Raw genomic sequence first — 24,808 nt, forward strand, 5'->3', positions numbered from 1 at the left:
GTGTCCCGCCGAGTTTGTTGCCGGTCCCATATTGGGATACCCTCCTACAATTTAGGAGGGAATTAAATCTTCTCGGGTCCGTGGTGTAGGGTTGGAGCCGGCAGTTTTTTTTTTTTTTTTTTTTTATCGCGTATATATATATATCTTTACTTGAAAAATAATTATAGTGTATAACTAGCCTTATGAACCGATTTTGCATGTACAACCAGCCTTAAAGTTTGTAGTCTATGATTGTTCATTATTTTAGTATGTGGGTATTTTTGCATTTTGTAATTTTTCCTCAGTCACCCGTTGACCACGAACGCTGTAAAGAGTTCGAAACGTCGGGATGTATTATAAATTCAATATACGCGATATAATCCGTTTTCATAGTTTTATTTCATGAGTAACTATCGCGGTAACCGAAGACAATATTACGTGAAGTACGTCTAAGAATTTGTCATTTTATGTTTCTAAAATATCTAGCCGTCTAGCAAATACATAAACTGCAATTTAACAAATTTTGAGGTATCACCATCAACCGCTCCAACAATCCACGGAACACTTTATAAGAGTTCCCGAGACCAGAAACCGTCCCGCTCAAAATTAATAAAACCCTTCAATAGATTGAAGGAGAAAATTCATCACTCACGCCAATAGCAGACAGACTAGAAAATACCACAGAGATGACAGCGGATTTAATTATAAAATATAATAATAAAAAACCCGATCGTCCCTTACAAACACTCCTACACCCCAATCAATCCATTCTCAACCTTAATTCCTACTCCACTCACACTTTTTTCACTGCAAATAAAAATTGTCGGTGATCGTAATAAATTGTAGACTCGACGTCACCGTGAGGGCGTCATATTTATTTAAATTCAAAATTCGAATCTTCGCGTTCGATTTTCGAATGTGAGTACGTTGACATCCTAATTCGGTACCTATTCTAACTCGATGAGATACTCAGCGAATTATTTAATAGAGAGCGAACGTTTGACATCGATTGCCGATTAGGACTTCGAGTGTAAATATAAATAAATTAACTGGATGGAATTCGAGCTCCTCTATAATGAACCCGATTTTCCTGTTTATTCTGTAGGTGTTACTTTCGGAGATTGCCAATTAAACAACGTAATTACTTTCTACAAATACATTTCGATATAAGCTAAATCGAATTGTAGTCTCGGTTAAATTTCGATGGCTGTTATTATTTCTGAAGCTCACAGGAATAAGCGAAATGAAGTCCATTGAGGGTTTCTAATGCAAAATGACTGTTTCAATATTTATAAATTATTACTGTCAATTCATTTAATTAAATTGATCGACAAAAGAACGAATCAAAAATAAATGCAGAGGATTAGAAAGTTCCTCCCACAACCTCACTTTAACGTCAGTTAAACTCGGTCGGGACCAATTAAAATTGTCCCACTACATTCATAGCACATCAAATGAACTACCAACTAAGGCATGTTTGATAAACACCTCTAAGGAACTGACCGGTAGTTAATGGTCCTCCAGTGATCAACTGTATTACTGCCAAAACATCGTATGTTACTGTAAATGCTTGGTCGCATACGACTTTTCCGGGTTACTTATGCCTTTATGGTTAGGTAATGCAAGCGGTATTCGAGCACAATGAAATAATTAATTGGTGCTCAGGCTTTGCGTTGTCATTGCTAACAGAGCGCAGGCAAATCGAACACTTAGGCGGACCATTATATCTGTGAACTGGAGATCCATACTAACTATGATTGACCGGAGAGTGCTTATATACTGGTTACATTGAGCTGTCATTTGACCAGCGCCTGGCGAGCGATTGTAATATCAGCCCTGGCCGGCCGTTAGGAGAGGGCTTAACAGTACGTCTGAGGTGTGAATTTGAATTTGGAATGTTTCGAACTATTTTGAATTTGGGTGCGTTTGAAATGTATAACGAAAAAGTTTCCTTCATAGACATTTCCTCTTTTTAAGGCACATCACACGAGCAGATTTTTTTGCATAAATTCAGAGCCTGAATCTATAGTTGGTCAAGAAAATCTTGTCAGTAAATAAGAACAAAAAACTACACTCATCCTCTTCTGGGCTCCAGCACCAGTGCAAGACAAAGACAGTATAACTCTCTCCGTCTACGCCCGAAATGAGACAGCCCTTTGACAAACTATAACTAACAAAATCAGATATTCCGTGACAATAGAGACTTTTTCATACAAAAAGACAGGTGCCATAGACAATACCTATTTGATTTTAGTGACGCTTTTGGTTGAAGAAATGTCACGTATCGTATCTGAATCAGATCGCACAACTAAAGCTCGAATTATCATGAAAAAAAAGTTATGTGAAGAAAATTAGATATGTAATAAAGTTATGTAATCTTAACTATAGAGCTACAAACAAGTTTGAGAACAAATACAATTATTTTTTTAAATATTTTGATATTTGATATTTTGTTTGAGGTGATATAGAGCTACAAGTTACGTGAATGATGCAAGAAATCTTGCTAGTTTAGATAAAGTCCTGAGTATACATTATGCTAATAAATATTTCCGTTCAATAGAACCCGGTAGGAATCCAGCCCTCTTTGTTTTTCTTTCATTTCAGATTACGGACTAAGGACCGAGTATTATTCCGAATAGATTTCAAAATACAATATCGATTCAAATTCATAATTTCCATTACATGAGACAGTATAGGTAACTTAGGGAACAAATCGAATTATTTTATTAAGGATCTCCGGCAGGCTCGGTTCTCCATACAAACGTAGTTCCGCTCTCATTTTAAAACGACTAGCTAGATTGCTCTAAAACTTTGTACTTACAATAGGATAAGGTATGTCACAGACCTCCAATAAGATGGGAGGATGATATTAAAAAGATTGCGGGCCCACTCTGGAGGAGAGAAGCAGCAGATCGGGCTGTTTGGAGGAGTTTTGGAGAGGCGTATGCCCAACAGTGGGCGCATACTCGCTGAGGAAGAAGAAGAAGAGAAGAAGGTATATCTATGTCTGTAATTAGTAGCTTCAGATACAATACTTAAAAAAATACAGCGAATAAATTAATTTCAGACCTAGATATACGTCATGTCATTATATGTGCAAAGTTTCATTATAATCCAACATGGAGTTTTAAAATGAGAGCGAAACTGCGTTTGTATGAGAAGGTGCAATACAATTCGGCCGAGCTTGCCGGGGACTCTTAATAATCGTATTTTGATTTGTGTTTTTTTTTAATAGTCACACTACTAGAGTTTTGAATGATTTACGGTTAGTTTCACTAGACCCGATCCCAATCAATATAAGTCTAGTCACATTATATAAATTATATAAATTATAAGTTGAAGTAAATGTCATATACTAAAGATGGCCATCCAGTGGCGGAGGCCGGATTCGAACGCCGGAGCTTCAGTTTACGCGGCTAACGCCCTGGCCCTCTAGGCTACCCCGTATTTGTATTTTTCCTAAAGAGAAGTAGCACTATCAAAATTGCCGCAGAATTAGCTTTTTCTGACTCTAACACTAGTAGGTAATCTAATGTTGCCGGACACGAGAACACTCACTTTATCATTCGTGATATTAGACGAAAATAGACACATTTAAAGTTTTATGAAGGCGGTTCCATATGCGTAATTAACTTTCACATTTGTCTTCATCCCTAACACAAAAGTAATAAATAACCTCACCATGATTAGCATATTATATACGCCATATTGCAACGGAAGTGTCCAATCGCGTGCGTCCGGAAGCCCCCCTCCTTCCGGCCACGTGACGTCATTTACATGACATTGGCAGTTGCGCGCGGGCCGCCAGCGCGGGCGGACGTTTTTTTGGGGAAATGACGCTGAAATGGCGTGTCATTGTTGTTGGGAATATCATTCATATTAGTTTTTATTAGTCATTGGATAACTAGGTCTGAAATTGAGATGCAAGAATTAGTCCGGGCTGGGCTATATTAACAAATAAACACAAAATTAAAATCAGGTGTACAGTAGAGTTGGCTACAAAAATAACTGAATCCCCCTCCTCCCCTACATAGAAATTTGCAGCTCTGCAGCTGACTGTACTTATTTCCAAATTAAGAGATAGCATATGCACAGTAAATGATAAAAAAGTAGATACCTACGCAGGTGATGAATGACAAATGATACTATTAATGCAATACCCTTTTAAATGCATAACATCCCTCCCTTATAAGATCAGAACACACATTCAAAATAAACACATTCAAAATAAATTAAAAAATAAAAGTTCCTTTTTCCATTTTTGAAAAAAAAAAAATGAGTTTTGAAGAAATATAGGCCTAACTTAATCGATGGTATTTGAAAATGAAAAAAATGAAAATGAAAATATTTTATTTCATTAATAAAATGTTACATTACAAGGTAGGTTGGGACTTCCTTTTAAGTATATTATACGTCCTGTATCAGGAAGCCCCAAAATTTCGAATCAATAATTTAAAAAAACTGATACATTTGCAAAAAAATAATAATTATAGGTACATTATAATAACCGAGCTTTTCTAGATACGTTAATTATTGGATATTCCCCGAAATTACCAAAAAGCAATAACGCACACAATGCAAACATTAAGCGTGTCGTGATTTGCAGAACGGGACTAATCTATCAATTTAACCACGGTTTGTTAGGCCCGTAACAACGGCATGTTCCGAAAAGGCGTAACTACACTGACATGACTGTCTTATTCTCCTGCCCTACCTTGCACTTGCCCAAAACATATCAGTATCTTTTTTTAAAGTCTTTTACACATGTTCCGTTCCCCTCTGTTTCTGTTTTGTTCTGTTCTGTTTCTGTTTTAGTTTAGGTTTAATTTTTAATTTTGGGTGCCCTGAAAACCACTTCCGTGCATAGACACGGCTTATGCTGAGCGGCAAACTGATTTTGGTGTACTTATTATGTTCTTACGCCGAATACGTACATATTATTTTCCATTATATTCTTGTATACTGTCTCGTTAAGATTAGAGGGATTTTCGTTTTTCGCCTCAGTTATGATTATAGCCTAATTCCTATAATGCGATACAAACAATGGATGCTATGTTGTCCTATAGTTACAGTTATACGAGCAATTCTTGTATATATGTATATATATATATATTTCGGGGATCTCGGAAACGGCTCTAACGATTTAGAAGAAATTTGATATATGGGGGTTTTCGGGGGCGAAAAATCGATCTTGCTAGGTCTTATCTCTGGGAAAAGGCGCATTTTTGAATTTTAATATATGTTTTCCGAGCAAAGCTCGGTCTCCCAGATATTAAAAACAAAAACTATCTAAAATAGGTTGGCCATTGGTTCACGTTTTCCCTCGGAAATCTATATTCAAATCAGCTGTGTCTAATCAAACTAAATAAGTACGCTCTACGATTATGCGTAGTTCTTGACAATACTCGGGGTCTGAAGCCGTACCGCGAAAAACGAAGATCGTGTCGGTAAGCCCTCAGAGGGCCTACCGCGAAAATTGAATTCGCAAATTGCGATGATCTTTTTCTTTTACTCCAATGAAGGCGTGAAGTGACAGAGAAAGATGCCCGCAATATGCAAACTTCGATTTTTGCGGTTATTCCGCGGTTCACAACGGCTACAATTGTCAGTGACATGTGTCGACCGACAATTGTCAAGCGACAGGTGACTAGGTAATAATAATTTTAGACTATTCTACATATATGACATATTTTGTGACAATTGTCGCACCTGTCACCGATGTGAAATTGGAGCCTGGTTACACTGATCAAGTCGGAACTTCGACTCGCGAACCAATAGCAACACAGCGTGGACTGGCACATACGGCCTTCTTGCCAATTTGTGTTTTTGGGCGAATTTTCGCTTGTCATTTGCTGGATGTCGGACCGGTGATCTATTTTGAGGGTGACGAATCTATACATTTAAGGGATGAAGTGGTTCGTTCGTAAACAGAGTAAAAAACTTGAGTGTTTTGGCAGACGGGTGCTGATTCATTTTTGTGATGTAGGTATACAGCATGATTTTTTAATCGTGATTCGTAACCATGTTTTCCGATACTGCTACTGAAGACAAACACGAAGCACTACTTATCGTAATTAATGAGCTACTTAATAATTAATTATCGCTAAAAAAAGAAAGTTGATCCCCACATCATCTTTTATGGTCACCCTACTCGGAATACGTGACTACTTTTTTCCAAGTACAAAGGTTAGGTATCACTTATCAAGTTATCAGTATCATGCAAGTGCATGTCGTCTAACAAATACTTATTGAGGCGATTTACAAGAACGATTTTTATTTACACGTAGGTATTAACACTGAGAATGTCCACTGAACCTTGCTCGATACCGATTTCAAATCATAACAAAAATATCTTAATTAAACTTCTTATTTTGATTAATCTTGATGAACAGACGAGTGACACTATATTATATTTACATAATACTTATATAACAAACGGCAGGGACAAAAATAGATACTTCAATAAAAGCAGGACTGATTAAACTACCATACGACCAACTCAACTGATATTAGTGTCAATGTTTGCGCAGGACATTCCGTGAGTACGAGTTCTTTTATCGGGGGACAATGGAGTGCATGTCTATGTGGTTTTATTGAGATGGTACACTCAGAATAGTGTCATTTTATTTATTATTTATTTTTTACTTATCCTTATTACCGATCGTATCCGGAACACCACGCTGCGCGCAAAAACCCGCATTGCTGACGTCGGTGAGAAGACTAGGCTAGGCTCAAATGGGACTGGGCCGGTCACGTCTGCCGCATGCATCCAGACAGATGGGCTAGCATAGCCACCAAATGGATGCCAGAAGAGGGGCGCGGACCCGGCAGGCCCAGACGGAGATGGCGGGACGACCTAGACACCTTTCTCAACAACTGGCCGGAGGAGGCACTATATCGGGAGTCGTGGAAAACAAGGGGAGAGGCCTTTGCCCAGCAGTGGGACACCATAACGGGCTAGTAAAAAATTTTTACTTACTTTTACTGGTCCAATAATAGCAGGATTCAACTGATTGCTACCATACAATACAACCAACTCAAATTATATTGGTGTCAATGTTTGCACAGGACATTCCGTGAGTACGAGTTCTTTTATCGAGGGACAATGGAGTGCATAACTATATGTTATGTCTGTGTGGTTTTATTGAGATGGTACACTCAGAATAGTGTCATTTTATTTATTATTTATTTTTTACTTACTTTTACTGGTCCAATAATAGCAGGATTCAACTGATTGCTACCATACAATACAACCAACTCAAATTATATTGGTGTCAATGTTTGCACAGGACATTCCGTGAGTACGAGTTCTTTTATGGGGGACAATGGAGTGCATGTAGTCTGTGTGGTTTTATTGAGATGGTACACTCAGAATAGTGTCATTTTATTTATTATTTATTTTTTTACTTACTTTTACTGGTCCAATAATAGCAGGATTCAACTGATTGCTACCATACAATACAACCGACTCAAATTATATTGGTGTCAATGTTTGCGCAGGACATTCCGTGAGTACGAGTTCTTTTATGGGGGACAATGGAGTGCATGTAGTCTGTGTGGTTTTATTGAGATGGTACACTCAGAATAGTGTCATTTTATTTATTATTTATTTTTTTACTTACTTTTACTGGTCCAATAGTAGCAGGATTCAACTGATTGCTACCATACAATACAACCAACTCAAATTATATTGGTGTCAATGTTTGCACAGGACATTCCGTGAGTACGAGTTCTTTTATCGAGGGACAATGGAGTGCATATATGTTATGTCTGTGTGGTTTTACTGAGATGGTAAGTACACTCAGAATAGTGTCATTTTATTTATTATTTAATTATTTACTTACTTTACTGGTCCAATAATAGCAGGATTCAACTGATTGCTACCATACGACCAAAACAACTGATATTGGTGTCAATGTTTGCTCAGGACATCCCGTGAGTACGAGTTATTTATCGAGGGATTGTGGCGTTGTTATAGTAAAACCACTAAAACCAAACATTCGCTGCACGCGAATACGTAGTTTGTTCTCTGTCACACCTACCTATGACGGGTAAGTGTGACAGAGAGCACTGAGAGAAATTTATAGTACAGCTACTCGCCACGTTGACACAGGTGCATGTTATTGGTTCTATTGTACTTGCCACTTGTTTAATGTAACAGACTTTAAGATAACGATGCCTTCAGCGCGTGTGGTAGGTTCGGTTTGAGGCAAGTGCCTGACACTTTGATAGAGAAAGATAGTCTTATTGCGATTCCTATAAGAGGAAAGAGAAAATAGTGTCATGCTTTGTCTTTATCACCGATCAGGCATTTTTTCATGGTCGGGTTATGGCATCATAGCAAGGAGGCGATGGCTGGATGGATGGTTAGAGTCCCTTTTTATAGTTTTTTGTAAATAACTCTTAAACGGTGGCGCGTAGCAAAAAATGTTCTATTAGATAAGTAACCTACATAAAATCTTCTATAAAACAGAATCAATACACTTTTTCGCGAGGATCAATATTTCAAAATATATTAAAGTGGGAAAGTTACTTATAATTTGTTGTCGTTTTTTTTTTAGCAAAAAATAGTCTTGTACGTAAATAATCTACATACAATTTTCTAGAAAATAGATATACAGGATGTCGCAAAATACCACGTCAAACTGACACTGGATGTATAGGACAAATAAGGAGGTAGGTATATGATAAAAAAGAGCAACGTTAATAAAAACCTAAATCGGTTATAATTCAAAAACCGTGCAACTTTTACTGAGGTCATGTTAAGCTGGTTTGGATCCTCTTAGGGTGTTCTTTTATTGAGGTGTTTGTATTGTATTGTAAAAATAATTGTGCCATTTTCAACCAAAAGGGTACTTATTGCCGCTTGTCAGTAAGGCGCTATGTCTATATAGCTTCAATTACAAATCAACCTTATCGACAACCGACAATGTGGTACCTTTTAGTTTAAAACGTCACAATTATAGAGTGACTGAAGAGATTTCATGTAATTAAGTACAGTGAAAATAGTTTCATCAGAAGAATAATTCTGAATTCCAAATTAACGAACTCCGCGCTATACACACCACACAACAATACAGACAATAATTGTTATACGTAATGAAAAGAAATAACTTATAAATAATATAAATGTTATTTATATTTACTAAAAAGACATAAATCATCCAGAACAATTGTTCTCAGAACAATAGTGAGCAAACATCAGAATAATCGAACAAACTGAGTCAATTAGCATTATTACATTGAAAACAGGTATCTACGTAGGCCGTCCATACAATTTACTTCACAAACATGCACAGAACACAGGTTGCGAAACAATAACCTAATTATGAAACTGTTTGGTCAGGCGAGCACTGTGTACATAATATGACCTTTACATTACAAAAGGCATTATCTGTACTATATTTAATAAGCACTTAAGAGTTTTTTAAACTAGAGGTAGCTAGCGTATTCAATTGTCTGAATTTATTGGAACAATTACTTTGTATTGAAAAATATGGCTGTACAAGAAAAACATCTTTTATTTGAATTTAAAATATGTGTCGGTTGTTATTTTAGATCTATTGAAATTTCCTAAGATGTACAAACAAGAGGAATTAATTCAAATGCTGCTCGTTGAAGCAAAATCTAATATGTTGATATTAGATCTAATTTGATATTTCCGTGTTGAAACTTTGACTTACGCCCTGATTCAAACATGCATCGAATGTCAGTGTCAAAAGTGACGTTTGTCCAAACGAAAACGTCACTTTTGACACTGACATACAGCGGGACATAATAATTATAATATGAATAAAATTAATCAAAAAAGGGAATTGTATTTTGCTTCCTTTGTGAGTGTTTCGCCTTCAATATCGATCAAACCCCAATTTTTTTTTTTCAAATTGTTTTTCGGTGAACCTTCCAGAATATATTATTGGGCGTATGATATATGTCGACAACACATATTATTATGTCAACACTTATTAGCCGAAAACCCATCAATTATTTCTAAATTGGCCTAGACCTGATTCAAACTTTAAGATACGTGAAAAATTTGTTAAAGATACGACATGGATCGGATGTCAGTGTCAAAAGTGACGTTTGTCCAAACAAAAACGTCACTTTTGACACTGACATACAGCACATCATAATAATAATTATATGATCGCACTTAAACTATCGTGAGACATATTTCATAGGCGGGCGGCGCGGGCAGTGCACGACGTACAACCGCCGCGGACACTCGTGCCTGAGGATGGATTCCCAAAGAATCCGAAACATGTCGCCAAAAGCGACTAAAAATAATAGTGAGTAAAAACCGTACTGATAAATATTTTGAATAATTATATGAATAAAATTAATCAAAAAAGGGAATTGTATTTTGCTTCCTTCGTGTAACTGTTTCGCCTTATCGAACAAATCTCTATTTTTTCTTCAAATCGATGATTTTCGGTGGGCGTTCCAGAATATATTATTGGGCGTATGATATATGTCTGCAAAACATATCGTTATGTCAACACTTATTAGCCGAAAACCCATCAATTATTTCTAAATTGGCTTGCTGGGAGCGTGTGGCGACACCCTAGCGACCTCAATGTGTACGAATCCTAGTACTATTAGGGTCACAAACACATCAGAATACTTTTTCTGAAAAGTAGATAGCTACCTAAAAAATGTGACTGGTCAGGGATGCGATATATTCAAAAATGTTCGGATTTTCGTTAAATATGCTTGAAATTTACTTGCAAACTTTTTGTTGGTCGAATTACTTGAATATCACTATTGTTTTGCTTTAAACCGGCCAAGTGCGAGTCGGACTTGCGCACGAAGGGTTCCGTATCATCACGCAAAAAACGGCAAAAAAAATCACGTTTGTTGTATGGGAGCCCCACTTAAATTTTTATTTTATTCTGTTTTTAGCTTTGGTTATGGAACAATAAAAATCTACATTTTAAAGTTTGTTACTTTTTTTTACTTTTCACAGTCACACGTCTCATATGTCACACATACACCCGGTTTGACGACCGCTCTAGTCTAGTGGGTGACCGTGCCTGTGAAGCCGATGGTCCTGGGTTCGAATCCCGGTATTAAGGTAAAGTCTTGGGTGTTTTCTATGTATTTATGTATTTGTATATTATATATATCGTTGTCTGAGTACCCATAACACAAGCCTTCTTGAGCTCACTGTGGGACAGTCAATCTGTGTAAGAATGTCTTATAATATTTATTTACACACTCACAGTTAAAAACTGTACACATTGCACAAAAACTTAAATATGTTTTCGAATCAAAGATATGTGGTAGCCCTTAGTATGAATTTACCCTATATTTGAGCTAATGTGTCAGTGTGCGCGAGCCTTTAGCGGCACGTGCCCGTCGCGTGTGCAATGGTCCTTTTCATAGGGCTCTTTAGTACAGTTAAAGAAGATATGTGTAGTTATATATTTGTTTAGTTGTAAATAGAAACTGTTTGGAAAATGTATTTTCAACTAAAATATGTACAGTAGAAGGCAAAAATATCGATCCGGACAAATGGCTCAAAAATATGTGAACACGGCTTTATTGTCTAAGGTGTAAAAGCGTACAGTCAAGGGCATAAATATATATACATTACCAAAGTTTCAAAAATATGTGTACGCTCTTACACCTTAGACAATAAAGTCGTGTTCACATATTTTTGAGCCATTTGTCTGGATCGATATTTTTGCCTTCGACTGTACACATATTTTTGAAACTTTGGGAATGTTTATATATATTTATGCCCTTTGACTGTACTTACCGAAATGTTAAATGAAAATGGGTGACCGAAATTTGTCTTTGCCGAAATGGAAATTGAGCACACAATATCGCCTATATGTATAAGTCTCAAAAAATCTTTTTAATTTAAGATTAGTAGTTAAGTTTTGTAAAAATGTATGTTTTTTTACGAAATAAACAGATTTTTTTATTTTTAACCGACTTCAATTTCATAGAAGGAGGAGGTTCTGTATTCGGTTGTGGCTATTTTATTTTTTATGTATGTTCATCGATTACTCCGAGCCCCGTGGTCCGATTCGAGTAATTCTTTTTTTGTTCGAAAGGTGCTACTTGCAAGTTGGTCCCATATTAATCTGGTTCTGATCTTGATATTTTATGAAATCGTAAAAGACGCTCCAAAACAGCTTCTTCCGCGCGCAGCTAAACCATTGAATGAACTCTCACCCGCGGCATATTTTCGGACCTTCAAGAAAATAATATACATATGTATCTTCCATAATAAACAATTCTCTTTGCTATCAGTACCTACTAGCTACAAAAACCACAAACAAGAAATAAATTATAACACCACACAAAAACTCTAACTCAACACATTACACTAAAATTTAATTTTAAAGATTAATTATTCACCCCAACTGCGAACTGCGACATCAATTAACTTAAAAGCCAGTGTGCGGCCGCCCTTAGCTAAGGGCCGTTGCACACGTGCTGCCCCGCCTACGACCGCGGCTGAAGTTAAATTTGACAGGCCAGTGGTTTGGAAATGGTGGCAAAACAAATGGTCGCTTTAAAATCGGATGCCAATTGCATTTTATTACAATAGGGAATATTACGCGTAGGTGGCGCCACTACCACAATCTGAGGGTCTATCGCGAAAGAAAATCAAAATTTCGTTATCTAACATCTCTCTCACTGCATATTCGAGCGATAAAGAGGCAGATAGCGAAATTTCGGATTCGCGTTTCCCGGTAGATCCTCTGTAAACCGCCTTGATGCATCAATGTCATATTTTATTATCTCTGAAAACTTGTCAAAAACCTGTTAAAGGTACAGTATATATAAGTTACTCTATGGTTGACTAAAAAGACTAGTGCTGCACTCTGGTAGCAGAACATTGCAGTAATATCCCCTATTTTGAGAAATAATAAAACGGTTATCTAGGACTAAAGTAATATGGCGGCGTTGTGTAATGTTTTTGAGGTGTAGTAGGCACAGAGAACGGTATTTTTGATAAGTCGTAGAGCTTTTTACAAGCTTTTTATTAACTTGCAATATACCTATGTATGTACGGGTCAAATCTTGCAAGTTAAATTTGACCCACTTCCCGACTTCCAACGAAGCTGAAAATTTGTATACATGCAAGTCGGGTGACAATGCAATATTATGGTACCATCGAGCTGATCTGATGATGGAGACAGGAGGAACTCCGTTAGAAAACAACCGAACCTTATTAATTTTGGGGTTTTTAGAATTTCCTCGATGAGCATTAGTTGCCAGTGAAAAGAAAAGTACAGTCAGCGATAAAAGCTTGTACAAAACATGAAATGATTGCCAAAAACTTATTTAGATCACAATACGGTTGCCAAAATTTTAATAACCTAGCAATCTTGAGGCCTTTCTCTAAGGACTTCAGCGATTCGAATCCTGAGTTTTTGACTAGCTCGATAGAAAAAAATCGCGAACATATAAAAATCGCGTTTTTGAGCGTAATGGTACGGAACACTTCGTGCGCGAGTCCGACTCGCACTTGGTCGGTTTTTAGACTTGTCAAAAGTGCCGACTTTTCCCTGGTTTTAAAGGGGCCCACTGACTATCAGTTCGCCGGACGATATCGGCCTGTCAGTTAGAACGAAAATTTGACAGTTCCGAACAACTGGCAGGCCGATATCGTCCGGCGGACTGATAGTCAGTGGGCCCCATTAGGAGCAGACGCATAACACGTGGTATAAAAACGTGCCGGAACACGACTATTCAAATAAGGAAGACTAATTAATTAGAATTCAGTTATCATTATAGAAAAGCCAAGTGTGTTGTCAAGTGGCCGGAGACAGTCTGGAAGCCCTAGGTACCGCTGGAGAGATGAAGTGCAGAAAGACCTCAGCGAACTCGGCGCCGTCGACTGGACAGAAACGGCTTTGGACAGAGTAGCATGGCGGTCTTTGGTGTCGGAGGCCAAGATCCACTTCGGGTCGTCGCGCCACAGCAGTAAGTAAGTATCATTATAGAAAACTAGCCAAACGCGATCTGTGAGTGCAATGTTAAGTTTCGCGGCCGACATGCTCGGCAGTTTTTTGGCGGTAACCGAACCTTCGACCGAAAGATGAGTTTTGACGTCGAAATCTGCCAAAACTAAAACTTCTGTCGGACACAAATTTAAATCAGTTTTTATGACTCAAAGATCCAAGGTCAAATGTAAGTAATAAGACAGAAAAGTAACTAATTACCATCTTTAATATCCTTCAAATCAAACTCAGACCCACGCGACACCAACCACTGCACTAGTCAGCCCCGCAACACCAATTAACTTAAAAGCCAGTGTGCGGTTGCCCTTACATAAGGGTCGGTACACACGTGCGCCCCGCCCACGATTAGTGCTCTCACCAAGGGGTCAGATCAACCCAGTGAACTAATAGTTACAGTAGTTTTTTAACTTTGACTTTGATATGTCTGAATTGTCTGAACTGAAGCAGTGAGCCAGCATTGATATTTCTGTCATTCAAACAGGGCAAAGCAGGCAGATTGTTTCTAAAGTGGGTGAATTGTGAAAAATACTTCAGAGAAACGACCATATAAATACTAGGTATGGTATGGCTGTTAAATACAGATGTAAATGATGTAATAGTTTGTTAACTATATACTTAGCTCTTAGAAACAGCTTTTAAAAGAACATTTGTAAGGCTTGCCATTTAAAGAGAATTGCAATACAATAAGTTATTGCGTAAACGCTATAAAGTTCCATTAAAAAGTTACAAACCACAAATATTTGATACAATTCAACATTTTCCGATTTTCGTACAAAACGCGTAGGCAGGTGTTACTGAGCGGCCATTTTAGCCCGGCCTTTCATTATGTATTGTAAAGGTTTACGATCGCTGATACTTTATAAAACGTGCCAACTGTTTATTACGGCTTACATTGTTGGACAGTTTCGGGTTTGCAGGCCAATTCGACGTGCACCGATATCAGAATGACATCTAATTGATGTCATTCAGTTATCGTGCATTTCTCTCGTACATGTATTGGCGCGGGCGAGACGCACGATAACTAAATAACAATGATTCAAATATCATTCTAATGTCTGAGTACATTCGAATTGGCCTGTTGTTCTATGTAATCAGAGAGCAGTTAAAGGTTTCCGATTGTCTGATTATACTTGGAGCCAAACAATTGAAGTTTTATAAATACCTAATTACGTAATTGTCGGAACTTTTTATAAGAGTGCGAAAGCTGACTGATATACCAAATTTTAGTAAATTTAATATTGCTTTCTTGATTGTAAATTGTTAGTTAAACTATTTTTTTACTCCCGTAATTTGTCATATTAAGGGCCGTACACATATCGTTTCACATCACCAATTCGAAAAAGGGGTTTTTCTTCCCTGCTAGGAGGGATCAAAGTAACACTTTTCTGTTCTAGGACACTATTTTTGCATTTTTTTGCACATTATTTTTTTAGCTTATATAATATTTTTAAACAACATAATTACCTCATAGGTGATGTGAAAAGCAGTATGTGTCACATGGAAGCAAAATTATTTCCATCTTGGGCGTAACACACTTGAATCCCTCACTACGCTCAGGATTCTACTTTAGAATCCCTCGTTACTCTCGGGATTCTATTATAGAATCCTTCGCTTCGTTTAGAATTAAATGTACGCCCTCGCCGTAAATATGTCATTTTGCTCCCTTGTAACACAATCTACTATTAAAACCCTACCTTATTCTCAAGACAAGTCTTTAGTCTATTCCCCAAAAACGCATTTGTGCATACACCATAAACATAGTATATACAAGTATAGACATGAAACCGAGCGACCAGTAAGAGAAAGACATATTCATGTATTGACAGTTTCATGTATGGCAGCATAATCCTTTTTTTCTTTCATTCTTTTTAAATTTCATGCCATAACCCGACCATGAAAAAATGCCCGGTCGGTGATAAAGACAAAGCATGGCACTATTTTCTCTTTCCTCTATAGGAACCGCAATAAGACTATCTTTCTCTATCAAAGAGTGACAGGCCCTACACGCAGTATCTTTTTGGCACTTTGCGATACTTCGTGTAATGGCCACTTTAAAAAATATATGTATGAAATACATTGTTGCCAACCTTCGAATTTAAACTGTTGTGAGACATACTTACACCGAAACATGTCGCGCGAGTGACTAAAACAAGTCTAAACCGTAAAATGATTTTATATTGCCAACCTTATTTTAAATGAGTCGGACAAATAAGTGAACCATAGACATGTTTCTTTTAATTTCTTTTTTTTAATCCTCCAGACTATCTGTCGATCTGGACGATATCGGCCTGTCAGTTGTTCGGAACTGTCAAATTTTTGGTCTAACTGACAGGCCGATATCGCCTGGCGGTCTAATAGAAGCTTAGGTACTTTAGGCGTAATTAAAAATAGTTAATCACTTACATTCAGCTATGCAAATAAGGGTTATTGTTTCAAAAAACATATTTTATTTCTATTACATAATTGTATCTTAATTAGGTCATTTATATAAACAAAGGCAAGCCAGAGAACTAAACGATCCATTCTTCGAATGTCATCGAAACTGGGACTGAAAGTACTTTACAGACATCACAGTGCTTAGTAATCTTACGCAATGGCGGTGCTGCGTTCAGATATACTGATAGACAGAGCGAGTCGAATGGCGAGTAGTTTAGTTTATTGACCGAGCGCGAGCGAAGCGATTCCGTTTCAGCTTGGGCAAAAATGTTTTCGTATATGTCTGTCGGCTGTCCGGGTGGTCGCGTTTTGGAAGTTATGTAAGGTTAGGTTGGATAAAAGAAACTATGGGCAACAGAAACACTTGTAGGGAAAATAAACAGAGACACTTAAATATATTAAAAACTAAATTAAATGATAATACAAAAATAAAACTAATGCATAAATAAAATTCGCTTAAAATACTTACGTAGAAGGCCTTTTCTTTTCTCTTGCCCCGAGCAAAATAAAATGATTCCTTTACCCCATCTGACTTTTTGTTAATGACTTAATAGCATTGTGACTCAAATCATATCTACAGTGACGTATCCATGTCTTATATATCTTCAGCTTAGCTTGTACATTTCTTAACAAATTGTCCGCCAGCTCGGCACGGCGTGCCTATCGCTATTGCAACAAGGGCCTGACACTCTTTGATAGAAAAAGAGTCTTATTGCGATTCCTATAAGAGGGAAGAGAAAATAGTGCCATGCTTTATCTTTATCACCGACCGGGTATTTTTTCATGGTCGGGTTATGGCATCATAGCAAGGAGGCGATGGCGAAATACTGAAATTTATAAGAGTAAAAGAGAAAAAGGATTATGCTGCCTTACATGAAACTGTCAATACATGAATATGTATTTCTCTTACCCCTGGTCGCTCGGTTTATGTCTATAACTACTTGTATAAACTATGTCTATGTATTGCAACGATTGGTCACGATCACCGACATCAGTTTTTGTAAATCTAAACAGAAACAGCTGTTTTAGACTTAATTACTCTGCAACCTAACTTGAAATCTAACTGGAAAGCACTAAAGGCAGCACCGCGTGCCTATCGCTATTGCAACGAAGTGTTGGTCACGATCTCCGTGACAACGGTTTTTTTGTAAATCGAAACACAAACAGCTGTTTTTACGTATTTCGATAACGGTATTCGTTATTGCGTGATTCGTAGAGAAAAGGGTGCGAATGGCAAAAAGTTAGGTGACGACTTGATGAAGTATTTGTTAATGTTATTTTGATTGGTTTACAAAAAGTACTTATTGTTTGGGTACATGAGTACTGTACACTATTTAATAAAGTAAAAGCAATGAAATTTCTATAGAACACAGCTGAATCGATTTTTTTACTATGTATAGTTGTATATCAAATGTTTTTATTTCTGAATACCTAATATATTATAGTGCGAGTCGGACTTGCGCACGAAGTTTTTTGTATGGGAGCCCCACTTATATATTTATTTTATTCTCTTATAGCGGCAACAGAAATACAATACATCAACTGTGAAAATTTCAACTGTCTAGCTATCACGGTTCATGAGATACAGCCTGGTGACAGACAGACAGACAAACGGACGGACAGACGGACAGGCAGACAGAGGAGTCTTACTAGACTTATATTGACCGGGATATAGACCGTGACTACCTTCTGTATTGTTTTTGAGCTCATTATAAGTCTAGTGAAACTAACCTTAAATCATTCAAAACTGTTAGAAGAGTCTTAGTAATAGGGTCCCGTTTTTACCCTTTGGGTATGGAACCCTAACAATGTAGGGTATCCTACATCTTACCTATATAGGTACAGGTAAGATGGAGGATACACAAAATTCAATTTCTACATTAAGACAATTACAAACAATAATTTAATAAATACAGTTTGACTATTGCACTCATTTATCATCTTTGGAATGCATTCCTTCTGTCTCAGCCCTAAGTCGTACCTGAGGCACAGGGCGGACACGCTATACATCAAAAATCACTTGCGTTTCTATGTGTGAACGGCACGTCTGTACACGCATCATGCATCATAGTGTGAGTAAGTTGCTTAAAAATAGTACTGAGCGGCCGGCAAACGACCGTCAATCTGCTGTCGCGGGGCGAGGTAATTCGTCGAGGCGGGGCGGTGCGTGGCCGTTCTGTATGATAATATACTATTATTCTGTGCAGGATTACTTCGATTTTCATAATATTTTCCCCTAACTTCAAGTGTATAACGCCGTGTATTTCCAACTAATACACCACACGCTTTCACTTAACCATTATTACGTCACACTATTAAAACTCCAACCCCAAATATGAAAAGCGTAGTTTAAGTTTTGCATTTGACAGTTGACAGTTTTTGACAATGGCTAGTGGGGTGCGTCATTCACGCCCTCTGTCGCATTGACAGGCGATTTAAATTATTGAAAGATCTTTGAAAGGGTTTTAGGGTTTATAGTAGGGTTATCCGCGGGAGGGTCAACGACTTTTCTCTTTGACCTGTTCTTTAAATGGCTTCCTTTGGATTCGTATTGCATCAGTTAGGTATTTGAGTTTAGTTTACTTCTCTGAGTTTTTTAGGTTTCTGTTGAAGTTCATAAGTAAACATAGACGCTACTTTCATAGGCAAATTATCTTCCTAATAAACTTGAAAATAGTTTTATGGATACCTAGTAGTTTACCCAAAGGGTAAAGACCGGCCAAGACAGACAGACAGACAGACAGACAGACGGACAGGGGAGTCTTAGTAATAGGGTCCCGTTTTTACCCTTTGGGTACGGAACCCTAAAAACGGGACCCTATTACTAAGACTGTAAGACTCCTCTGTCCGTCCGTCTGTATGTCTGTCACCAGGCTGTATCTCATGAACCGTGATAGCTAGACAGTTGAAATTTACACAGTTGATGTATTTCTGTTGCCGCTATAACAACAAATACTAAAAACAGAAAAAAATAAAAAAAATAGTGGGGCTCCCATACAACAAACGTGATTTTTTTGCCGTTTTTGTCGTTTTTAACTGTGCAACAAAACAGAAGTGAAGAAGCACGACGAAGTGTGGCTGGAAAACTTGAAGCATAAAAGGCACAGGCGTCACCAGGCTGGTAGCCTGGTCTCGAATCCAGAGGCTCAACAAATCCATACATGCGACTTATGCGGCATGAAGTGCCGTGCAGCGATAGGCTTGTATAGCCATAAGCGAAAATGCATCGGCCGTCTCAACCGCTCTTGACACATCGTTGCAACAATCATCCGTCAGGAATGCAGTGGCCCTTGATGATGATGGTAGAATAGGATTTTTAAATACTTATAGTACTGTTATTTCGTAATTTTTAGGCAGTTTAACGTATTGGGTTTCCGTCATATCCTGTACTTACTGAAGCTTCGCTTATTAGAAAATAAAATAAAGTCAAGCTCTTAACGCGTCCATAGGCACGCTGGGATACGGTATGGAGTACGGATATCCGTCCTTCCGTAACTTCTTAGGTTTCCGTCATGGCCTATACTTGTAGTCAGAATGTTCCTTCATGTGCATGCCTCAGAGACGCTTCGACAAAGCTTCTGTTAGAAAGTCATATAAACTCACCAGCTCTTAACGCGTCCATAGGCACGCTGGGATACGGTATGGAGTACGGATAGCCCTCCTTCCTTAAGGTCTTCGGTTTCCGTCGCGGTCTGTACTTGTAGTCCGGATGTTCCTTCATGTGCATGGCTCGGAGACGCTTCGCTTCGTCAATGAACGGCCGCTTCGAGTCTTCGGAGAGAAGTTTCCATTCCGCCCCTGGTAATGAAAACAATGGGTTAAAAAAGTGAGGAGTAGTGTTTTTTAAGAATTGTCCCGCTCTGGGCTGGGTCTGGCCATATTGCCAATTCTATCTCATTCCGAAAACAAATGAGATCACAAATGCTTAGCTCTTGACAAGGCTTCCCTTTTTATGATTAACTTTCCGATCCGATTTTTCACGATTTCGGGGTTGGTCCCATATAGTAAAAGTTACTCAGTATAATCCCAAAACCTCCCTGGCAACGAGAATGCACTTATTTTTTAGCCACCGTGTATATAAAATGTACAATTAATCAATTATAGATAAACAAAATTAGCTAGGGAGCAAATAGCTATTAAGTTCGTCACAAGAATTTGTAGTAAAGTTTTCTCCTTTGTGCTGTCTCTAGATCAATCAACTAACTTCAGACAGACTTAACATACGAGTAAATGTTAAATTGAAATCAGAGGCTAAACAATGCTTCAATTAAAAGAAAGAAAACTAGAAAACATACTCTTTAACCTGCACTCGTTGCCGAAGCCGGATGGAAACCGCCTCGGCGTATTTAAATAGCGGCAAATTGCATTCAACTCAAGATGTTCAATATCCGAGAACCTCTCACACGACGCCATTACTAACATACTAACCACTATAACTTATTCGCTAATATACACATTGGAAACAAAAGAAGGCTAAAACAAAAACATAACGTTTACAAAGTCAAAAACATTGAGGAAAGACCAATAGAATGAAACGTAGAGAAAAAGACCACTTGACAGCTACTGTCTACGTGTCTACACGCATTGTCATTAGAAATGACGATATTACTGCACTGCACGACAATTCTGACAACCGACTAGCAGTTGATTATGCCTAACAATGCTACTGTCATAAACCACCATTATGAAACAAAAACAGAAAAGTAATTTGCTCTAACCATCCCCCATTCCGCCGACAATGGCATTGAATCGATACAACATAATCGAACGCCCGAACGACCCGTCTCCCGGCGCGATTCAAGAGACCAACCCTTTGTCTCCCCCCATTTATGGAAGGCTGTATTCATCGATACCGTGGAGGGGGCCGGCCATTCAAAGAGACAAGACAATCCCGATTCAGGGCAGCACAAAAGCGAAAACAATGTCGCCAACACAGAAAGGAACAATCCGGCTCGGAGGACCATCTCTCATCTCTTTCGAGCTCGCAAGCGTTGCTATAAGAGCGACTAGGACGGCAACAACAATGGCGGAAAGCGCCGCCTAATGACGAATTTGCGCTTTTCATTCCGCTACAGAAGTTTTTCCCGTTTCGTCATTATTGTCAATACTTGGGAGGGTAGTCCCTTTGTCGCTGGATGATAAGGATCGTGTACTTAGCAGCATAATGCCCGACACTGTGGTTGGAGATTTTACCAAATGAGATTTCGCTTTTTAATTTCCTTGAAATGGCGTGCGTTTTCAATATTTTTAGTTGGCAGATAAATCAGACGTAAATGACAGCTGAGATTGTCGCGGGACAGCGTGGCGTTTTAAATTATTGGCTGTATAATTTAAGCATGTTCGCATACTATAGTGACATGTAATATACACATCACACAGACAACAACATACATATTTTTAACAATTTGTTTCTTAGGTAACGGATATTTTAGTAAATTTTTTGATGCCATTTAGTTACAAGCAGCTGAAGCAGCCAATCAAATGTTATATTATGGTTATTTAGAGCTTTAGAGGTATATTGAATCTTTACCACCAAATAAACTAGGTTCCCCTATTACAATTATTTGTGTTTTCTATGTATGTATTTAAGTATTTATCTATTAAATATATCGTCACAGCACAAGCCTTATTGAGCTTACTAAAGCCGTCTTTTATTGCGTAGACTAAAATGACATTTCATGTGTTGCTGGTTTTTTACGTCTTATAAATAGTGATGTGCTACAACCGGTACTAACCGAAAATAAACTATTGGGAGGTACTTATATTTGTTGATGAAGTGTCTGTAACATAATGAATGGATAATCCGTGACGTGCTAAAAGGGGACACTAGGAGAGGTATTAAAAAGGGCGAAATAGTGTAGGTAAAAATGTGAGGTTGAGGGCTTCTTAAGGCTTGAGTTTTGGAATAAAAAGTATCCTATGTCCTTCCCCGGGACTCAAACTACCCCTATACCAAATTTCAACTAAATCGGTTCAGCTGTTTGAGCGTGAAGAGGTAACAGACAGACAGATAGACAGACACACTTTCGCATTTATAATATTAAGTAAGAATTTCCTATCATTAATTTAATATTTATCGGTTATTCACAAACCGAAATCAAAGATCAGCACCGTTTGTTTTAAGCTGGTATCATTATTTCTACGTTTGACATTTGTGGTTGTCATTTTAGTCTACGCAATTAAAATAGTAGATTGTTAACCAAGGGATGAAAGGCACTCATTTCTGCCGAGGTATTTTGGTGCTCGAACGCAGTGAGAGCGCCAATAGTCCGAGGCAGAAATGATGCCTTTCACCCGAGTTAAACACTCTACTTTTCATTTCGAATACGAGGAAAGTAAAATGCATGTGTTTTTTTTAAAACATGACAAGTATACATTTTTATAGTATTTCTTGAGGGTACTTTCAATTAACAATTCAGGCAAAAGTATCGTTATTTATGGAATGGAGAGTCAAATATTAGAATGGAAATTGTATAACAAATCCATTTAAACTCAAATTTCAATTGCGTATCGTAAAAAAATTAAAAAAATCGTACTTCGAACGTAAAATGCTCTAGTGCAGACACGTATCATTTTCTGCACACCTTTTAGAACAACAATGACCCTCTTTCAGAGCATGAGAAATGAAAAATAGACTTTATATGGCTAGGTTTTGTATAAGAGTGTGTGTAAGTAAATACTTATTTAATTTATAAATTAGTCTAACATTGTGTGCAGTGGACAATCAAGAAAACTGCTGCAGAGAAAATACAGAAATCCACACGTGTATACATAATAAAGAACCATGAACTACATTTACATTATACACTGCATTCGTGTGACGAATTAATGACATCTATTTAAAGTATGCATTTGTATGCAGACTGCGATGCTTAAAACAAATGTTCCTTTTGTGAGCGCCACAATGCGCTTAGAACGACGCAAAGAGCTCTTTGAGCTAGGGTTACCATGCTTTGCGAGGAAACTGTCTTTTGTTTTGATATTTTTCGCATGAATATTTCATACTTCACTTACAATACCTGTACAGTTGGGGACTTAAATGTTGTTTCATTTGAATTGATTTAGCTAAACGAGAGGACGCCGTAATAGTTTGTTTAGTTGGTTGAGATAGTTAGAAATACAACCATCTTCATTGACGGTTGTATAAAATGTGACTTTCCACGCGTAAAGGTACGAGTATCTTACGGTGGTCGGCGCTTACGCCATTGTTAACGACGTCCCAATACTTCCAATACTAATGCGGTGCTGCGCGACTCATTTTCATTGGAGTTTAGCGCTGGTTTAGCACAAATAAAGGCTTATTAACCTGTTATAGGTAGTTTAATGCTATCTAAATTTCTACTTTCTACTCAAAATGTGTCGGCTTTAAGGTATGCCGCTCCAGGACGGGACGTTAGGGCCTTATAAATTGCGAGTTTGATTTGTAATACACCTCCTACACCTCAAGAACAATAAAAAATTGATAAAAAAATCAAACAATATCTGTACCGTAATATCACCCAATTATTGTCCAAATGTCCAAAATTAAGCCAAATATTTTTAGTGTGTGGCTTTCATTTTAAATTTGTATTTTTATAAATCGATAAAAAAACTCAGTTAAAAAGGAACATTTGTATTGATACAGCTAGTATAACTAGTACTAGACTATTGTTGGGTGGTATTACGGTACCAATTACTTGTCGTTGATAATTAAAGACAATCCCAAACAAACCTACAACCTGGCTACTGTACTTCGTGTATCAGCACCTGTCACATTTGTGGATACAATACAACTGTCACATTTTGCATCTTTGTCCATTGCCACAATGAGTAATTGTGATGTAAATACGAGTCCACATTGATGCGAATGGTGAAACTAGACGAAGCTGAAGGAGAATGACTGCTGCTTTGTGTTTTGTCTGCTGCTGTGTTAGTAAAATGTGAAGTCATTTTATAAAGTAGTACATATAAAATAATCATTTTCAGTGTAGTTAACCACAATAAGACTTACGTGTGTTCGTGTGTTAGTAAAAAGCTATCAAAATTATTTTAATTGAAAAAATAAAATGCTCTTATGGTTTAAGGTGTTTGTATGTCGTTTCACGAATATTATAGCGTTATCATCGTCACAATTAAAAGTAAACAAAATAAATTGAACGTTTGTTGTGTATATCCTATCCTACAAGAACAACGAAAAATGGAAAAAATATTGAGTTCTAGTAAAAGTTGCTCAGTATAATCCCTAAACCTCCCTGGCAACGGGAATGCACTTAGTTTTTAGCCATCGATGAAAAAACTCAGACAATACCAAAAAGAACATTGGTATTAATACTATTAATACAGTACTGGACTATAATTGGGTGGTACGGTACCAATTACTAGTCGCTGATAATTAAAGATCCCAAACAAACCCATAACCGCTGGCAACTGTC

At 37.6% G+C, this 24,808-nt stretch overlaps 1 protein-coding gene across 1 annotated transcript in view; it reads right to left on the minus strand.

Moving 5' to 3' along the window:
- The window catches only part of LOC134740828 (transcription factor Sox-21-B-like), an 84,252-nt gene that overhangs the window by 24,522 nt on the left and 34,922 nt on the right, over positions 1–24,808 (minus strand). The window contains exon 3 of the mRNA XM_063673472.1: positions 20,001–20,195. Coding sequence (XP_063529542.1) covers positions 20,001–20,195 — 195 coding nt within the window. The remainder of the gene's footprint in view (positions 1–20,000; positions 20,196–24,808) is intronic.

Source organism: Cydia strobilella, chromosome 4 (genome assembly GCF_947568885.1).
Source record: "Cydia strobilella chromosome 4, ilCydStro3.1, whole genome shotgun sequence".
NCBI lineage: Eukaryota > Metazoa > Arthropoda > Insecta > Lepidoptera > Tortricidae > Cydia > Cydia strobilella.